The following is a 15116-nucleotide window of genomic DNA, read 5'->3' as shown; positions in this document are numbered from 1 at the left end:
CTTGAGAGACGCGCGTGAAATTATAATTATTCTAATAACAATAATGACATCAAAAACAACAGCAACAACATAAATACGTCAACATCAACGACAGCGGTAATATAATAATAATTTAGTATATTAATCTAAACAACAACAACAATAATAATAATAACGAAAGGAGTAGTTGTGAAAATTTGTAAATACTGTTATCTAAATTGAATTCACCTGATACATGCAATTTCGCGAGTGAGCAAAAACTATTCAATCGGGGTAGCCTGTATTATCATTCTACGTTTCTCGTCTTGTTAAATAAATTATCCCGCATATGTAAAATTAAAATTATTCATTCATTCGGCATTCAGCCGATTACTATAAACGTAATATAATACATTTTAAACTAAATAACTGCATTGTAGGTTGTTTGCGATGAGTTTGTGCAACATTTTAAACACCTTGCGAACCACTCTCACCCCCTTGTCCTATAAAGTGAAGATATCATGTGAGCATAAAATAAGAGTGATAAAGAAATCTAACGGATGATCTGTACTGATGCGATGCGTTTGATTGTTGTTATTTAACCTATTATTTTTATTTGTTCGAAAAGCCGCGGAAAAAATTTTGCGCGCGGTTCGTTACGCGAAATTAATGTGAATTGATATTTGAATACGAAGTCCAGTGGCCAAGATTTGAAAATTTGAAAAAAGCTTATTCGTCAATAAGTAGTGCAATCGACTGCGGGATATGCAAACATGGGCAGTAAACATATCTTCGATACCTCGTTTAGTACAACGGCACGAGCAGCTTATTCACATGATATCTTTGATTCCTGTAAATTTATAAACCCGTTTAACCAAAATATCAAAACCTTGTACTACCTACGAATCTTACTTCTCAACTGATAATTTACCATACCTGTAATTCAATTTCAAGTAAGTATTTCGTAGTTTTATTTCTATCGCGTCATCGTAATCGCCATCATTGTACCTATTACGTATATCCGTCATATCCGTATACGATACAATAATACGTATTGAATCGTATAAGTAATAACCGATCACCGAAACGTCAAACCGTATAATAATTTTGAACGAAGGAAGAATTTTTCATTCACGCGGACGAGTAATCGAAACTATGTACAAGTAAAGAGACATAGAACAAATGTACTCGCTGCAAGACACGATTATCCATTATCTCATCCAGACAACATTTTTGTAATTGGAATAAAATTTATATGACTGTTGGAATAATCGAATCTGCTCCACGGTATAACTCTGTACATGATATGCGTAACACCTGACGGCAAAACTTGGATTTTAACGTTAGAACTACCGAGGTAAATGTACAACATGACGTAAGAATTTAAAAATGACATTGTAAAACCAGTCTAATGAAATAAAAATAAAATTCATTGTATTACTCCTCTTGTTATCGGTGTAAAAGTCAATGTACATCATTGCGAGAAACAAATGTAACGTGAAGTAGTAAACGCAGTCATATTAACCGGTACTGGTAGTTCTAGTGTTAATTGACAAAAAAAAAACAAAAAAAAAAAACAAAAAAAGGTGTATACGGATAATGAACGGAAAAAAAGAAAAGATTTATTATGAAGGAAAGAAAGAAAATTAAATAAAATAATAAGAAGTAAAAATAAATCTTGCCACGCGTACGAGATTATATATAAATTATTATTATTATTATTATACGTATATGATAAAATCCTGATTTGATCTAAGCAATTGATTTACTAGTATATTGTATATATAAATATTATTCAAACGACTTTAATGCAATTATGCGATAAACGTCATGAATTCTAGATAGGTGAATTGTTTACATATAATATGTGGAATATTCCGATAATTCCATATACTTTATCACGCTGTAAAATTTCAATTTAAAAGAAAAGCGATGAAAAAAGGAAACCAACTAATCGACATCACTGACTTGTTAACACATCAACTTGTAATAATAATAATTCAATTTTAAATCCATAAACCCAACTCTTTATCTCTCTCTCTCTCTCACTATCTCTCTCACACTCTTTCTCTCTCCCACTCTCTTTCTCTCTATCCAAGAAAGAAAAAAAGAGTCGAAACCTCCAAACTCTGCACCACAAATCTCACTTCCTTCACATTTCTTTTTCTTTTTTTTTTTTTTTTTTCGACTGTCGCCAAGAACTTCGTCTTTGAAATGCCAACAAAGATGAACGAAGGCGAAGGAAAGAATAAAAACTAAAATTAAAAATACCTGCGAAGTTATTGATGTAATAGTGCAGTGAATACGCGTTGAAGTTCAAGGCTGTATATCTATATATACATATATATATATATAAGCTATATAAATGGAAATAATAATTCCAAATCTCTTTTCTATTCCTTTGTAATCGTAATGCATACCTGTATAATATCATGGCGGGATATTGAATAAGGGAAGAAAATTAACAGCGACATTGAGGACGATGATAAATAGTGATTTGTATTGCAAAAGATGTGGAAACAAGAAGAGAAAAAAAAGAAAAGAAAATAATGAAAAAAAAAAAGAAAACAATGTCGTCCAACGGTGTGTTGTGTATTATTTCCGGTTTTGTCACGATGTGTTGTATCTAGGTATTGTGCATAACGTTCGACGGAACAAGGTATATTATCGTCTAGTGCAACGGTCGCGTAAGAAGATTCAAAGAAGAGCAGAAAAAGAAAAACGTTAAAAAGATAGAAAGAATTAAACAACCATGACTGAACTTAGGGGAGAAAAGAATAGAAAGATAAAAAGAAAAAAGAAAAAAAAAAAACGGAACGCAAATACTGTCTAATTCTAATATATCGACGTTGTAATATATCGAGATAGTATCTGAATTTCTGATAACATCGTAAAAAGAGACTAAGAAAAGAAAAGAAAAAGAAAAGAAAAAAAAAAAACGAAACAAATCGTACCTTCTCGGTTAAAGTTGCCACAATACAATCAGACAATTTGAACAAAGAAAGTAAAAACCGTAACAATAGCATGATACGTACGTACGACTACTTGTAAACATGTTTAGATAAGTGTTGAGTAAGAGGTACATAAGCTTACGGAAAAAAAAAAACAAATATATATATATGTATATATATATATATATATATATACATGTATATACACATAAAATATATGAAAGCGTGAGTAGCTTGAAGAGTTTTCATTCTATCGTCAAATCATACATTATCTATACATACATATATGTATATATACATATATATGTATAATATAAAATATAATTCCCTTCCCTGTATACTAAATATTTAAGACGCCAATTGTTAAGGGCAAAATGAATGCGCTGTGCGATAATACATAGAGCCACCCGACACAGATGTATGCATACAGACATATGCACACACGTGAATACATGCACAGACACTTGCATAAATATATAAAGGTATCTAGGTACGAGAATATTCGAAATCGAAGGGTAAACGCGTCGCAGTTTTATCCATGATACATAACATAATGATTGTGTCGTTGCACTGAAAATTCTAACAAACCTGGAGGAACCAAATAGACAAAAGTATTTGCTCAGCGATCCGTCTATGCGTACGTCTATATATATACACATGTATGTCTGTATACATATATATACCGAAAGGACTCGGGGAGTTGCTCGGAGACCGACGAAGACTCGACGTTGAAACGAAGCATTCATTTTGACATTAATAGAAAAATCTTGTATAATAATGATTAAGCATATGATGACTGGGGAAACCCATAGCCTTTCTCTTAGACTTAACGAACACCGTGAGGCAAAAGCACTAGTACGAGAAAATGAAAATGATAAGTATGAATGACGAAGAAGAAGTGACATGAAATGTAAGACGGAATTAAATGGAAAGAACAGAAAAGATACGTGAACGAGAAAAGAGAAAACTTCATTCGAACCAACGAACTAGTATTTTTGTTTGTCGGTGCCGTACCTCTTAGGTAATTAATTGGGCCCTATTCTATCCCTCCGAGATACGTTTCCAATTTCACATATTCGTGTACGAAGAAAAGAGAAAAAAAAAGAAGAAAAAAATTATTAACAATAATAATAATAATAATAATGATGATGATAATGATAATAATAATTAAATGAACTCATGTTTCACTAATTTGTTTGTGCTATAAATTTTGTGATTTTTACGTCGTTCAATAAATTGTCTGTTTTGTTGGATTTCATATTCAATCTGTGTGTCTCCTCAAGCAGTGACAGACATTTTCCTCGAAAACCTTTATTTCTGAAATGCTAACCTCGTAACCATAGTTGTCAACTTATCGGTATCGTTAATGTTATTCGATTATACAGACCTCGTAGTTGATTACATTCATCGATAAAGACCGTACTTCGAGCAAGATGTCGGGCGAGTTGTTTCATATTTGTTTTAAAAATTGAAATCCTCCAAGCGCAATATTTTTATTATCGTGGATATCGCGTGATCTCATACAAAAGTGAGAGGACGAATTTCTTTCAACTCGGCGCGATTAGCTATTCCTTCATTTGCAAATTTACTTATACGATGAATTAGCCTAAGCTAACGCGAATTATCTACGTATATCTAACAGTCGATAATCGATATGCGGACGTTACACGATATAAATTATCCCAATTAACTTACCCTCTGAGAGAATTCGTAAAATTGGCACAGTTCGATATAATCGTCGTTCATGGGTGTATTTTTCCTCACACGTTCGTCGCATTTTCTTGAAAGCGTTCGGAAAATGTCGCGAGTCTCGGATCGCGTTGAAACTTACTTTAAACTCAACAGATTCTTTCTGTCATCGATTGGCCTTTGGCCCTATCAAACGCCTTGGGAAAGTCGATTGGGTTTGAGCGTTCTGTTCGCTTTTACGTCAAGTTTGTTCTTCATGCAGGTAAAAGGGAAAGAGAGAGGAGAGAAAAGAAACGAAGAAAATAAAACCAAAACTATCACCACCTACATTTCTCACGCTCCCTGAAAATATAGACTAACAGCTCCGATTCTGTGAGCACAATTTTTACAGTTTTTAGGTATGCTCGAGGTGAGAAACAACATGGACGATGTTATAGAATGCCTGTCCCCTCTCGGTGTTGCGATATTGTGCGGAATAAAAGTGGTCAATGCGGTTACAAATAGCGATAAGGTAACGATAATGACAATCGATTGATGATAAGCCATTATGTGTGACAATTATCTAGAAACGTAACATCAGTTTGTATAATTGTGAATTGGAAATAAGTATATTAACAGAAAAATATATCTGACAAGATGAAAAACTTGCTGACAAAGATCCAGAAAGACTGGGACGTATCCGTCGTTTCTGACCAAGAAACGACGATCGTGAAACGATACGCCGAAGAAGGTGTCAAGTTGACGAAGATGTACGCATGTGAGTAAATCGACTCACGTTTCTCCCGTGGATGAATTGACAAATTTTTTCGCTCAATTCTCGCTGGAGAAGAGAAATAGCGGAGAATAAAAAAAAAAAAAAAACTTAAAAGTTCTCGTAAAATTCCGCTTGCCAATATTTTCAGACGTCATGTATACCGGCATGTCTTTCTTCATATTACCGCCGATTTTATCAAACCTTCAACTAGCGAATTCGTCAGAGAATAAGACCGAAACGCGTAGACGTCTGCCTTACATAGCGGCGGATTACATCGACACGGAGAAGTACTTTTACTTGATGACGCTCCACGCCTACGTCGCGACGGTTTTCTTCGTGACAATAATTATCGGCGTTGACTCGACGTTCACCGTTTATCAGCAGCACGGTTGTGCCAAATTTGCAATATTGAGGCAAGTGTGCTACGCAAGCTTATAATTTACCTACTTGTGTCATATAATTGATACATCCGTAGGTATCGATTGACGCGTATAATCGAGCCGGGAAATCTCGACGTCGATTTGAATCCTCCTGAAATCGATGATTTTGTATACAAGAGGACTAAACTATGTATCGATCTTCACAAGGAAGCTATACGGTTTGTCTCAATCAGAACTAGGGATACGTTTTACCCGTCATTAGAAAATTGTGTACTCCACAAGTTGCGACAATATTTTTAAACTTTCGACATACGATTCGTGAAACTGAAGCATGAATGATGCACCGGCAGAGCCGAGTCAAAAAAGATTAGCTGCTCCTTAGGTGCTAATTGCGTGCCTTGATCAAAACTTCGGTGCTTAATTTTTTCATCAAAACACTTTGTTGTCATATTACTCTGCTAATGCGCGCGACGTTACGACGGTATAGCAGTGTCAAAACGCTCTGTATTTACGCTAATCAAGTACCGCGTTGAAAATTGGCACTTTCAAAGTTTGTTCAGAAAAACAAACCTTGTTATATATATACATATAACGTGCATTGATCTCTTGGCTCTCCTTTTTGAGTCTTGCAAAAAGTTTCGAGCAACATTTAGAAACAGACGGATCCAAAAAGCCCCAAAGGATCCATATATTCGGGAAGAATTCCAACGCGACTAAACGTCCTGCAAATATCTGTTCGATAATATTCTTAATTAGCACCTACTGCGTTAATGCTCTGTCTTTCCGCAATGATTCGTTAAAACTGAAGGACTTTGCGGTGTTTCAAACTTTGGTATTGGACGGGAATTAAATTTTCAGGTACGCATGTGAGATCGAGTCAGCTTACACGACAGCCCAATTATTTCAAGTCGGTACCTGCTGTCTGCTTATGAGTATCACCGGCCTACACGTAATCATTTGAATGAAACAATTAACGAATCAAATAATAAGAGACGAAGAATTGCTGTGATTTCGTCAAATTATTATCGATCACCTTTCAGGCGGTAACGAAACTGGCGAAGCCCGAGGAACTGGTCAGGTACTTCGCGGTGATATTGTTATTAATGCTGCATCTATTATCGTACAGTTGGCCGTCGCACGAGCTGATGGACCAGAGCTTAAGCGTCCACCGAGCAACGTGGGTAACACTTTTTCCCCACCTTCTCCTTCTCCGTGTCTAATGCCCGAGTGAACGGCAACCGTTATCCCCTAGCTATTAGCCGGTTTCTTGTCCTCCGACTCACTTTGCAGTACGTCTTACTTAATGCCTAGTGCTCTGTAAATCAGCATTTAGTTCTTGCCCCGTAGCGACGGCTTATAATACGGCTGGGAATAGGAGGAAGTACGAGGACGATGTCACTCGTTGACGAGGCCAAAACTCGATGACGAATCAACGGTGCGAGGATCTTCTGCTCCTTTTGCCACTCTATCGACTCGCGTCAATGTCCTTGTCTCTTATTTCCAGTTATGAAATCGAATGGTTTCGCGTTTCCATTCGCACCCGAAAGCTGCTGCTTCAAATGATGGCGAGAAGTCTTGAGGTGTGCAAAATCACTGCGGGAAAATTTTGTCTCATGTCGATGGAAAACTACTGTAATGTGAGTAATATCACGAGTCTTCGTTATTCGTTTTTTCTTTTCTTTCGTCCTGTCAATCCTGTTACAAGAATTGGAAACAAGTCTGAAAGGATTTCACGCGATATTTGACAGCAATGTTTCGCGTTACAGATTCTGAGCAACTCGATGTCGTACTTTACTCTACTCTCATCGATGCAAGAATAGCCGAATCAAATGAAACATGAAAACGTTATACACAGCACTGTAAAAATTGTCGAATAAAAATCACAGCCCTTCGGAAAGATACCGTTCCAGCAATCTTGCCTCCTCCCGTGCCTCGTCAGTTCCAAGTCACAAGTGATTCGCGAGTTTCGCGGTAAATTTTCCTGAAAAATGCTATTCAATGGTCAGAGAGAGGAATAGCTGAACCAATCTCTCGTTGAATTTAATACCATATGGCAACCGACCCAGTCACTCGCTCACTCACTCATTCACTCACTCAGTCAGTCAGTCAGTCAGTCAGTTAGTCAGTGACCGGTGGTACAAACTGCGGACTAGGACGAATGTATCCGAAAGGAGCACGGGTGCAGGGCTCAACGCCGAGTCTACAGATTGTCGAAACAGAAAACAACATCTATCATACACTCATCACATGCTTTCATCGGGCGTGGGCGAATCCCCACCCCATTCGGAATCCGATAATTGGATAGGACGAGCTAAAGTACAATTTTTCAAAGGCGCAGCAGCCGATGCCTGCAGGTCCGCTTCTCATGTATGCGTTGAGTGAAAATAAGAATCAAATTGTAGGCGAGGGAGCAATTTGGTAGGCTACTAATTATTGCAATCATAGTACACTTCAAGTGAAAAACTAATTACTTCAAATTCGTTTCTTTTTTGCCCAAAAAGGTTGTTGTTGACTAACCGATTAAAAAAAAAATAAGGCTAATTCCGGTCACCGCTCAGTCCTTAACTATTTTTATCTTTTACCACAATCGAAGAATATAGTTCTAGGTAGAAAAAGAAAATTAGTTTTCTAGCTGTTACCGGAAAGTCTAGTATCCGTTACTATTCTTTCTCATTACGATCTCTCTTACCTATATTTTCTTCTAACTGTTGCGAAAATTTAACGCTTGCGCAACGATAAACCGACGTTAAAGCCTTATTTAACTAAAAAAGTAGATTTTGCGTTCCAATTACCAGAAACGGATCGACAATAGAGCAAAATGGTTAGGCGTACCTCGTTTTTCGTAATTCCAACAATATTCAAACAGTTGTTTTTAACGATACCCATCTTACTCAATTTTTCCAGTTACTGTAACAAATGAAATTGTTCTCAGCGTTACTCCCGCGGTTCAACGTGCGCGTAGGCATACGAGGTAGGTACCGGTACCGACTGCACCGTATCGAGCCAAGATCTGCCTTCTTGCACCTTGCCTTTTTCCTCAAGAACCAATTGTCGTTGGGAATACCCCGCGTCTACTTCCTTTCGGCGAGGAGGGCTCGGAGACGGAGTACAGGAACTAACCCAAGACGGGGCTAATTATCCCCTACGATCAGCGCCAACTTGCGCTAAACACCGTACCTACGGTGAGTATAACCCACGAATAACAAGCAGCCCCATGTCCCGACGTCTGCTCGGCAATTAATGCCGAAAGAACGTACCAACGAGAAGATCTCTTGGCAAAACGCTCCTCGAATTGAATCTTCGAATATTGATGAACCTCTTTGGCGTGATTCCTCTCCCTGGTTTCCCGCGGATCGTCTAATCCTGAAAACTTGGAGTCTGAAGTGCGGAAAGGACCGGGTCGTCTGGTCGCGTGCCGTCGGGTACCTCGTTGGTGGGTAGGTTTCTTCTTTCGCTCTCTCTCGTGCTCCTTCTCTCCGTCTCTCCCGCCTTTTCGGTATCCTTTATTGTTCTTAACCTCATTATGGCCGGTCTCTGTCCCGTTGCGGGCTCCATTGTTCGCGCATCTGTCGTCGACGACCGCTCTTGAAAGCGGCTTCGAAAATTTACCACCACCACCGCCGCCACCACAAATAAATCGGAAATTGAAAATTGGAAATTAATTTTCAATGGAGACCACAGCGAGCGGCACGTGAGCCTGACTCAGGGCAGGCGGAACTATGACGGATAGAGAAAACTAATAGCGTAACAGAGAGGGAAAGTTTTCGTCAATGACTTCGAAGTATTTATACCACATCGCTAGGAATCCTTGCAAAGTAGACGGGAACGCAAAAATAACAACCATTGGATTCAGAAATCGCGACCGTAAATCTATCGAAACATTTCAGTCAAGTCTGCCTATGATTTTCTTCGTGTATCGATAGCAAATACACTTGAGTAAAATCAAGGAAGAGACAGGGTTTTTAATTAAGGTTTTAGCGTTGGAAAGGTAATTTTTTGATATCGCAATATTTTGACTAGTAAAATGAAAAGGGGGGGGGGGGCGAAAAATGTCGAAGTAAATCAAAAAAACTCGAGTGATTCCCACTTCCAGCGTTCAGTAAAAGTTGTCTAGTCATCTGACTCGGGTGTGTCAGTATCTTTTCCAAGTGTTACGGATCGTGACATGACATTCGAATTGAGAGTGATAATGCAGACCTGATTTGATTTAATTTATCGTTACGAATCGTGATATATTGGCATTGGGATTGTGACAAGTGAAAAAAATTGGTCCACTTGAAGAAACGTACACTCGTTAATGCTTTCCAATCATAAGTTGAGAATGAATCCGCACGACAAACGTATAAATATAAGTCCGAGTCCGCTTTCGAGCGGTTGAACCGCCGCATCAGCTGTCCAGTAGTCAAAGTTGGTCTCTTTAAACAATATTAAAAGAGGCGACTTGCATCGTATGCATGTATTGCAGAGAGAAAGGGAGGGGAAAAAACACTTCCAGCACGTAAACTAGACACCAACACATCAGAATCGAGAATGTAGGAAGGTAAACAGGGGCTTCTCCCGAAGCGATGCCCCGGATAAGTTTGCGTAGGGAAGAAGGTGGCATGCACCAGGTGCATAGGTATCTAGGGATGAGCTCCGTTCGTACGGCCATATGTTAACGTGGTGAAGTGCCGCCCTGGCACGCGCCACATTCAACCGGCAACCTCTCTGTCGATCGGACTGCAGCCCGACGCAGGATTCCACAGGTGTTGGTGATGGTCACAGTGGTTTACTTGGTCTAGTATAATCGCCTCGACTCCGGTCGCTGAGAGTAAGTAAATCGGCAAGCACGGGTGGTTCGTTAAAGTGTCGGTTGGCGGTTCGCGTCGTCGCAATCCGTCCGAATCGCGATGAGAATCGAACGGTGAGGAAAAACCGCGGGAAGGTGATGATCCGGGGCGATCCTTCCGGAGGAGGAGCAGCCCGGACATTTGACACTTTCTAATCAGCTGGGACTCTCAAAGACGGCTAAGAAAATGGCCCTCCTGTCGAACCACCACAGTAGCAGCGGTTACAATCAGTCGTCCTCCGAAATGCTCACGCCGATTTACCCGACCCCGAACCGCTCGTTCGATCCTGTTAATTATCAATCACCCTACACCTCGCCGAGCTACGAAACTATGCGAGGACCCTACAGAGATGCCTATCAACCTGACGGCGATGTTACACCGAGAAGAGATCTCGAATTTTCGGACTATCACAGGGAGCCCGCGGACTTTCATCCCAGGACACCGGAAGGATACGAGAGAGGACCCTATGGCGTACTAACTCCTTTAACCCCGCAACGGTGAGTCGAGTTTCCCATCGACGGTCTTGTATTGCAATATTCTAGTCATTTTTTAGCAAACAAATACAGCTGTCCGGTTCATTTTTAGCTTCCTCACTTTGACACGGTACCAATAGGTGAATTTAACATTATCCGAATATATTAAGATTTCTAAATTTACACTTCACCTTATTTCTCTCTCCTAATGTTGTATAATTTGTACAAATTGTGAGATGCGCTGATGAGTTGGAAAAAACTTACACAAATGGTTTAAAATGACCGTTCCGGCTGTTCAGATATTTTCCAAGAAAATCTGATTAAATATCAAAGACTACTTTAGTGTTCCGTTCTCTCACGACACGCATCCCGATGATCTCAGGTTTGAGTCGCAGCGAGCCACCAATGCTACGGAGCAGAACCTGACGTCACCGAGATCAACTTTTTACGAGGAGAATTCGACGGATTATCAGCCACCGACTTATTGTTACGAAACCCCGCCCCAAGAGCCAAGATTTCATCCCGGTGAGTCGACCTCGTTTCAAACGGAAACGGAAATGAGATCGTTGTGCTGGGATCCAGTCTCGTCGACTCAGGTGAGTGCGAGTCTTTTATCTACCCCAAACAGACATGCAACGCCGTCCGAACGATTGCGCAACGATCGCGTATCCTTCTTCCCGTGCTTCAAGGACACTCGGGAAAGGGTTTAGCTCGATCCGCAATTGAGAGTGAGAGTTTGTTCGGCGAGGTCAAAGAAAGTTGGCATTTTTTGATTCCTCAGAAAGTCCAAACCTCGCCTACGTCAAGCCCGAGGAGAGGACGACGACGATCTCGCGACGTGCCGCCCTCGCCGAACGTTTTGAAGAGACGAAGGCTCGCGGCCAACGCGCGGGAAAGAAGACGGATGAACGGGCTGAACGACGCATTCGATAAACTGAGGGAAGTCGTCCCGAGTCTGGGGGCTGATCACAAGCTGAGCAAATTTGAAACCCTGCAAATGGCTCAGACTTACATCGCCGCACTTTGCGATTTGCTCGAGAGACACGACGGGAAACGATGATGGGAAATTGGAAGTTATATCGGTGGACGCTGAAAATTGACGCGTCGAGGTCGATTCAATTTTTACTCCATGGTCAATGGCCGAATTTATGAACAAAGAATTGAGTTCACTCGACACCATATATTGTGCGAAAAGTATTATATATAGTATATTTTGTAACATTTAAGTTTGAATGTGTGCGAAAATGTGTGCAAAGATTCTAGATTAATTTTTATACGTAGTTATAAATCGATTAGCGTACAGTTTTATGCGTCATTCATTACCGACGCACAAAGAGACAGCTAACAATCCAAAGATTATATAATGTGGTAATTTTCTTATTTTTTATGATGTTAAAAGCCTAGTACACAATTACTTATTATATCGTTTAGTTTTCTTCTAACCTGTAACTAGAATTAGCGTGAATTCCGTGCCTTATTCGGACGAGCTTTATGATCTCAGTTTTTTGTACATAAGTTCCACGTCACGTACGGTTGAATAAAAAAATCAATGATTCGTATCGTTAAAAATTGATCGCTATGATTAAATGAACGAACATCACGTCAGTGCAACGTGCTGGAAAATTTCTCTACTTGACCAATACTCTTTATCTTTGCGTAATAATATTTCAAAGAATTGCATTACTTCTTGTCCTAGGGTTAAGTGTTCTCGACCCTTTCGTGTCTAGTCAAAAGTTTTATTCAACGGCTCGGATTTTCCCCGTGTACGTGTACTACAAATTAATAGCGAACTACAATTTTGAAACTCTTTTCAAATCAGCCATCGAAAACAGACTTGATCAAATTAGATACCCGAACAACACGCAGAGTCACGACATAAACAATTTATCTCTACTGACTATGTAACTACAGGAACTATTAAATATATTCTATTACCCTTAAATCGACGAAAACCTTATTTTATTTAAATTACCAAAGGCCACGAGATCCACAACATATAATGTAACTATCGAAATATCCACTAACCTCAAGTATTACGAATCTGACTAATTAGTTTTCTAATATTATAAATCATTCCAAGTACCAAAGAATTCATCATTTATTGTACACCCATTGTGCTCGAACCACGATGTACGATTGTGTCGCATTGTATTTTTCCAAGATTTTGTAAATAAAGGATAATTTTGTAAAACTGTACGAGGATGAAAATCAACAATTCACTTCTCAACGAGAACTATTTTACCATCGTTATTTTTTGCGCAAAGAAACGTTTTGGACTCGAAATGACGAAGCCAAAAAATAACAATAATAATAATAAGAAAGATCGAATTAACGAGTATAAAAAAAAATGGTAGAAAATAGGTAAAGAACGAGGGCGAGTACGAGTCCTAGTTCTCGTTTACCATTCGACTCGCGTTGCCGTCATCGCCGTTTCGGAATTGGCCACCATAAGGTATGGCGTGTGCCTGCAGTAGTTGTTTCAGTGTTCCATCACAATGACTAAACATAATTGGTCAAGAGATAAAAATATGACTTCCGCTGCGGTGGCACGAGCCTCTCGGTTCCACTGCCATATGGCTCTGGAAGTCCTGCTAGTCGTAGGTCCTGCCTCCTATCCTAATTCCTATCCGAGGTGCGTCCCTTGCCCGCCGAGTTCTCTTGGGTCCCGAAGCAGGACGAGTTTGTCCCGAAGCAGCGGCATCCTGCGGAACCTGACACGAATCCGGGTCGTTCCGCCGAGATGAGTCCCTCAGGATTTAACGTCGGCAGAAATGTTAATTGAGGTTCCAGGAAGAAAAGGTGACACCAGATGTCGAAAATTACTGTCATTTCGATCGGCCACCTCTTCAAATTCAATTCTAACGCGAAAAGGGAAGATGAAGAAGAAGAAGAAGAAGAAAAAGAAGAAAATGGGCAAGAGAAGTTTTAGAAATCTGATGGTACGAGATTCCACCTTTTTCCTTTCAACTTCATTCGGGTGTGCATAGAGCGGCTTTTCACTTGCGAATAATCACGTAGAGGCTGCAGGTATGTATAATAATGTTACCCCGGTGGCGAGAGAGGTGAACTTACGGATTCTTAGAAATTAAAATAATAATTGATGTTGCAAAAAGTATCGGAGGAATTTGCGTCGAACTAACACATCTAAGACAGATCCGAACGCTTTGACATCGTACAACGATCGGACAACATTCTCTCCGCGATCGAGCAACAGCTGGGGGATAGAGGGTGACGCTTGTATACCTATACCTACACCGTAGAGACGAGTATACAGCTTACACACGGACGAATCGTTCGACAAGCGAAGTGAGTCGTCGACGATCCTCGCGGATCGAGCGAAGCGTGATGCTATGTCGGGGTGAGATGGCCCTTAAAAGGAACCACGCGAACTCTCTTAATCGATCTCGTGGAACGATCAATTAACGCTGGGCTAAATCGTACCCGAGTCGCGTTCTGCACCGCGATCGCAAACCGTGCGCGAATTGCTTTTCAACCGCGAATACGCGCCTCAGTATCGGTACAACAACAAGAAACACGTTCACGGAAGTACGTATCCGAGGTACAGGGTACAAATTAAGGGCGTCGGCGAGACATCGCTCACAATCAGAGCTTAATCCGAAAATGGAAAGATTTTTTTGCAACAAAGCGTCGAGATCCTTTTCTGAGGATCAGTTGGAAGCCCTGAGAAGTACCGATTAAATCGGACCGGTACTTCAACCTCGATCCTTTTGTATTTAAAACCATATCTACCTGCGATACTGACCGGATTCATGAGTTTTCGAAAGCCCGATTTCGAACGCGTCCTTCACGCGACGTTTATCGTCAATCGTCGGCGTGAAGAGTACCGCGTTTTGGGCGATCACCGTTATCCTCGGAGCAAAGAGTTGACTCTTTCCTAAATTGGTGCAGACAGGAAAGAGGATGGTCCAGTCATTGTCAGCTGCCCTTCCGGCGAGACACGTTAGCCTTTTATACCCTCTGGAAGAGAGATGAGAGGAAAAAAGCGAATGGGCAGTTCGAGGCACGGACCAAAAGGCGGGGCAGAATTCGGTCCAGCGCGTGTCGGTACAACAATGGATCTT

At 40.3% G+C, this 15116-nt stretch overlaps 2 protein-coding genes across 4 annotated transcripts; both read left to right on the top strand.

Moving 5' to 3' along the window:
- The first annotated feature begins 134 nt into the window (after positions 1-134).
- Positions 135-7636, top strand: LOC124184914. Of its 3 annotated transcripts, XM_046575128.1 has the most exons (9): positions 4404-4860; positions 4990-5109; positions 5235-5355; positions 5501-5765; positions 5828-5950; positions 6591-6681; positions 6773-6909; positions 7237-7369; positions 7499-7636. In XM_046575128.1, exons 1-9 carry the CDS (start codon positions 4654-4656, stop codon positions 7550-7552), a joined length of 1251 nt encoding a protein of 416 aa, XP_046431084.1. In that variant the 5' UTR covers positions 4404-4653; the 3' UTR covers positions 7553-7636. The 3 variants fall into 3 exon arrangements, with proteins under 3 accessions (XP_046431101.1, XP_046431092.1, XP_046431084.1); XM_046575136.1 differs by lacking the exons at positions 7237-7369; positions 7499-7636 and adding an exon at positions 7080-7169 and having other exon boundaries at positions 4397-4860; XM_046575145.1 differs by lacking the exons at positions 6591-6681; positions 6773-6909 and having other exon boundaries at positions 135-4860; positions 7499-7623.
- Positions 7637-10747: 3111 nt separating this feature from the next.
- LOC124180835 (protein atonal homolog 1-like) lies at positions 10748-12094 on the top strand. The gene is made up of 3 exons (XM_046566687.1): positions 10748-11058; positions 11417-11630; positions 11816-12094. The coding sequence occupies exons 1-3, from the start codon at positions 10748-10750 to the stop codon at positions 12092-12094; spliced, it is 804 nt and encodes a 267-aa protein (XP_046422643.1).
- The last annotated feature ends 3022 nt before the right edge of the window (positions 12095-15116 follow it).

This window comes from Neodiprion fabricii, chromosome 1, assembly GCF_021155785.1.
Source record: "Neodiprion fabricii isolate iyNeoFabr1 chromosome 1, iyNeoFabr1.1, whole genome shotgun sequence".
Lineage (NCBI taxonomy): Eukaryota > Metazoa > Arthropoda > Insecta > Hymenoptera > Diprionidae > Neodiprion > Neodiprion fabricii.
This window is presented reverse-complemented; position numbering and strand designations above follow the sequence as displayed.

Excerpts from the sequence above, each read along its gene's own strand:
- LOC124184914 (XM_046575128.1), top strand. The coding sequence starts at position 4,654 with ATGGGTGTATTTTTCCTCACACGTTCGTCGCATTTTCTTGAAAGCGTT. Across the intron at positions 4,861-4,989 it reads CAAGTTTGTTCTTCATGCAG|TTTTTAGGTATGCTCGAGGT; the intron begins GTAAAAGGGAAA and ends CAATTTTTACAG. Across the intron at positions 5,766-5,827 it reads GCCAAATTTGCAATATTGAG|GTATCGATTGACGCGTATAA; the intron begins GCAAGTGTGCTA and ends ATACATCCGTAG.
- LOC124180835 (XM_046566687.1), top strand. The coding sequence starts at position 10,748 with ATGGCCCTCCTGTCGAACCACCACAGTAGCAGCGGTTACAATCAGTCG. Across the intron at positions 11,059-11,416 it reads ACTCCTTTAACCCCGCAACG|GTTTGAGTCGCAGCGAGCCA; the intron begins GTGAGTCGAGTT and ends CGATGATCTCAG. Across the intron at positions 11,631-11,815 it reads ATCCAGTCTCGTCGACTCAG|AAAGTCCAAACCTCGCCTAC; the intron begins GTGAGTGCGAGT and ends TTGATTCCTCAG.